Genomic DNA, 2,801 nt, shown 5'->3' with positions numbered 1-2,801 from the left:
AACGTTAGTCGGCGACCGAGTAGAAATCCGGCATCGGTCGGAAGTCTGGCATCATTCGAAAATCGAGCGGAAGTCTGGTTTCCGTCGGTGGCCGAGCGGAAGTCCAAAAATAGTTGGTGGTCGAATGGAAGTCCAGTGGAGGTCGAAGAGGAGTCTAATGGCAAGATAACTCTCTTCCTTCTCTTCCTTGCTTTGGTCCCCTTCCAAGTAAAATGATTGGTCTATTTATAATTTTCTGAGAGTGGAATAATCAATAAACAAAAGGAAGATCAAGAATAAGTTGGGAGTGATTTGAATGGCGGTCGATATTGATTCTCATGATCATGATCGTTTATTGGATATTTGAATGTCTTAATGATATAAGAATTCAACAATCTTAGGCTCATTGGATTTGTCTCATTGAGCCGCTCGATACGATTATAAGAATTTTACATTTAGGGTTTGTTTGATAATCCAAATTATGGTTTGAACCTACCAAAGGCACTTCGGGTCATCGATTTGGACCCATTTGGGCTCGGATTGAGTCAATTTGGACCCATATCAATTAATTCTTCTTGATCAAAATCTCACCTTTCAAAGAAGTTTGCATATCATTTCTTCTAAGAAAATTCTCCTAAAACTCTAGATTGCTCGAAACCTATCATAGATTGCATGTTAGAGCATTGCTTGGTGACTTTAACCTATGATGAATTGATCCTTTATTAGGATGTGATAGTGTTAAATATTTCTTGAATTAAGCATAAAAATTATATAATTTTAATTATTAACACCCTTTCAATGTCAAAGTATAAGTTCATCTGAGGGCTATTTATGAAATTGAGATTTGCTCAAATATTTCTTATATGTATTTTCATATATATAGAAAGCCTTAAAAAATAAATGCATGCAATATCGCCTTAAATACATAAAAATATGATAAAGTGAACCACTTTCCCAATTATAAAATACCCATGATGTCAACGAGAACATCCTTAGAAGTTATAGCTAGGGTTACCCTTAATCTTAACTTTATTTCTATTAAATTGATACCTCAATGAATGGTACAAAGGAGGAGTTTCTTAAATATATCAATGATTGTCATTAATGTGAACATTATTTTGAGGTTGTAATCATATTGACTTGTTACTCTTAACTTGCTTCTTGAAAAATTGATACATTAATTAGAGATAAAAAAAATTACCATATAATCATACCCTAAATGTTCTTTTGAGGCTATATCTAAGGTTTGCCCCTAGTATTGACTTGTTTCCCATTGAATTTATACATCGATAAATGGATGAGGGATTATCTAGCTATAATTCATCCCTAGCATGTTGATATGACCATCCTTTTCAGGTTATAACTAAAGTTACCCCTAGGATTGAATTGCTTCCCATAGAATTAACATACTAATACATGGTAAACATATTACCTAGCTATAATTATGTTTAGGACATTGATGTGAATGCCTTTTAGAGGTTATGTTCACAATTATCCACTAGCCTATAGTTTTTTTTTTTGGTTAAAACCCACCGACGGGCTTACGCGTTAATATAGAAAAAGATTACAGAGTCCTTAAAGGGACCTCCAGTTCCCTATTGCTCATACGAGCTACAAACAAAAAGAAAAAGAAACCTACGAGCCGGAGTTCCCTACTAGCCAAAATTACACAATAAACTAATAACATTCTAAGAAACAAAAAACAAAGGGAAATGAAAAGCACAATCAGCATATCCCACCTACTAGAACGAGTATCCTGCACAAAATGAGCGCGGAGCTCCAAAAACCTGCAAAAGAGGCATGCAAAGATACTAGGAAAGGATTGAAGCAAACAAGGAAAGCTAGTAAACAAAATTAAACAAGGATAGGAAAGCCAACTCCCCGAAAAACCAATGTTCCAAGAGAGAAGAACAGCATCAAAAAACGCAGCACCAAACAAACACAGCCGGACCACAAACACCAGCTCCACAGCAGCTGAAACAACCACCAGAAACTAACCAAATGCCAGCCGGGGAGACCCCAGCAAAAAGGGAAAGGAAAGGAACAACCTCCAACCAGCCACCAGAACCCAAATAAAAGAGACCATGAAGCAAACACCAACCAGCAACCACAACCCATAAAACCCAACACACCCCACCCAGGAACAACCAGAACCATCAGAACACCAAAAACCACAACCAGAAGAGCAACACACCCAAAACAGAGCACCAACCCAGAGAACAAGAACTTACCGCTCAACAACGTAAGGCACACCACTCCTATCCAAATTAATCAAACCTTTAATCTGAACAGTGAGATTATTAAAAGATAACTCAGTAATATCATGGAACATACCGCCAAACAACGCTAACCTCCTAGCAGCAGAATTGACAACAGGGCAAACATTACTAAAATGGCAATTCCTTGACGATCTCAATAGCCTATAGTTATTTTTCATTGACGATCTCAATTTATTAATTTCTAGAATATTATTAATGGCAAATGAGATTTTGTTTAAAATTAGTATTATACTAAAATTTCGTTCACCTAAAAATATGATGAGTTGAGAGTAACCCATAAGGTACATGATATTTATATTATGAAAAATCCAAAGCGGAAGAATAAGTATGAGGCTTTATCTAATTGAAATAATTTTATTAATTTAAGTTATAAGTTATAATAAATGTCATTCCTCATAATTACAGAAGACATTAATATAATGTTTTAGCATGAAGTATAAAAAATAAGATTTTATGGTTGAAGTAGGATGTGCTTTGTGGCCTTAGAAATACTATTAAGCATTGTTTAACGTATACTATAAAGTTCTCTTTATATGAAAGGTG

The 2,801-nt window shown here is 35.2% G+C and overlaps 1 protein-coding gene across 1 annotated transcript; it reads right to left on the bottom strand.

Moving 5' to 3' along the window:
- Positions 1-1,704: 1,704 nt before the first annotated feature.
- Positions 1,705-2,416, bottom strand: LOC114579190. Its single transcript, XM_028693093.1, has 4 exons — positions 2,314-2,416; positions 2,028-2,237; positions 1,870-1,953; positions 1,705-1,766 (listed from the first exon to the last, which is right to left on the bottom strand). Exons 1-4 carry the CDS (start codon positions 2,414-2,416, stop codon positions 1,705-1,707), a joined length of 459 nt encoding a protein of 152 aa, XP_028548926.1.
- Between the last annotated feature and the right edge of the window lie 385 nt (positions 2,417-2,801).

This window comes from Dendrobium catenatum, unplaced genomic scaffold (assembly GCF_001605985.2).
Source record: "Dendrobium catenatum unplaced genomic scaffold, ASM160598v2 fragScaff_scaffold_231, whole genome shotgun sequence".
NCBI classification, from domain to species: domain Eukaryota; kingdom Viridiplantae; phylum Streptophyta; class Magnoliopsida; order Asparagales; family Orchidaceae; genus Dendrobium; species Dendrobium catenatum.
Note: the sequence above shows the minus strand (reverse complement) of the source record. Positions and strands in the feature narration are given on the sequence as shown.

Coding starts and splice junctions, on each gene's coding strand:
- LOC114579190 (XM_028693093.1), bottom strand. CDS start 2,416: ATGAAAAATAACTATAGGCTATTGAGATCGTCAAGGAATTGCCATTTT. Junction 1,954..2,027: donor GTTCTGGTGGCTGGTTGGAG/GTTGTTCCTTTC, acceptor TGGTTGTTTCAG/CTGCTGTGGAGCTGGTGTTT. Junction 1,767..1,869: donor TCTTCTCTCTTGGAACATTG/GTTTTTCGGGGA, acceptor CCTCTTTTGCAG/GTTTTTGGAGCTCCGCGCTC.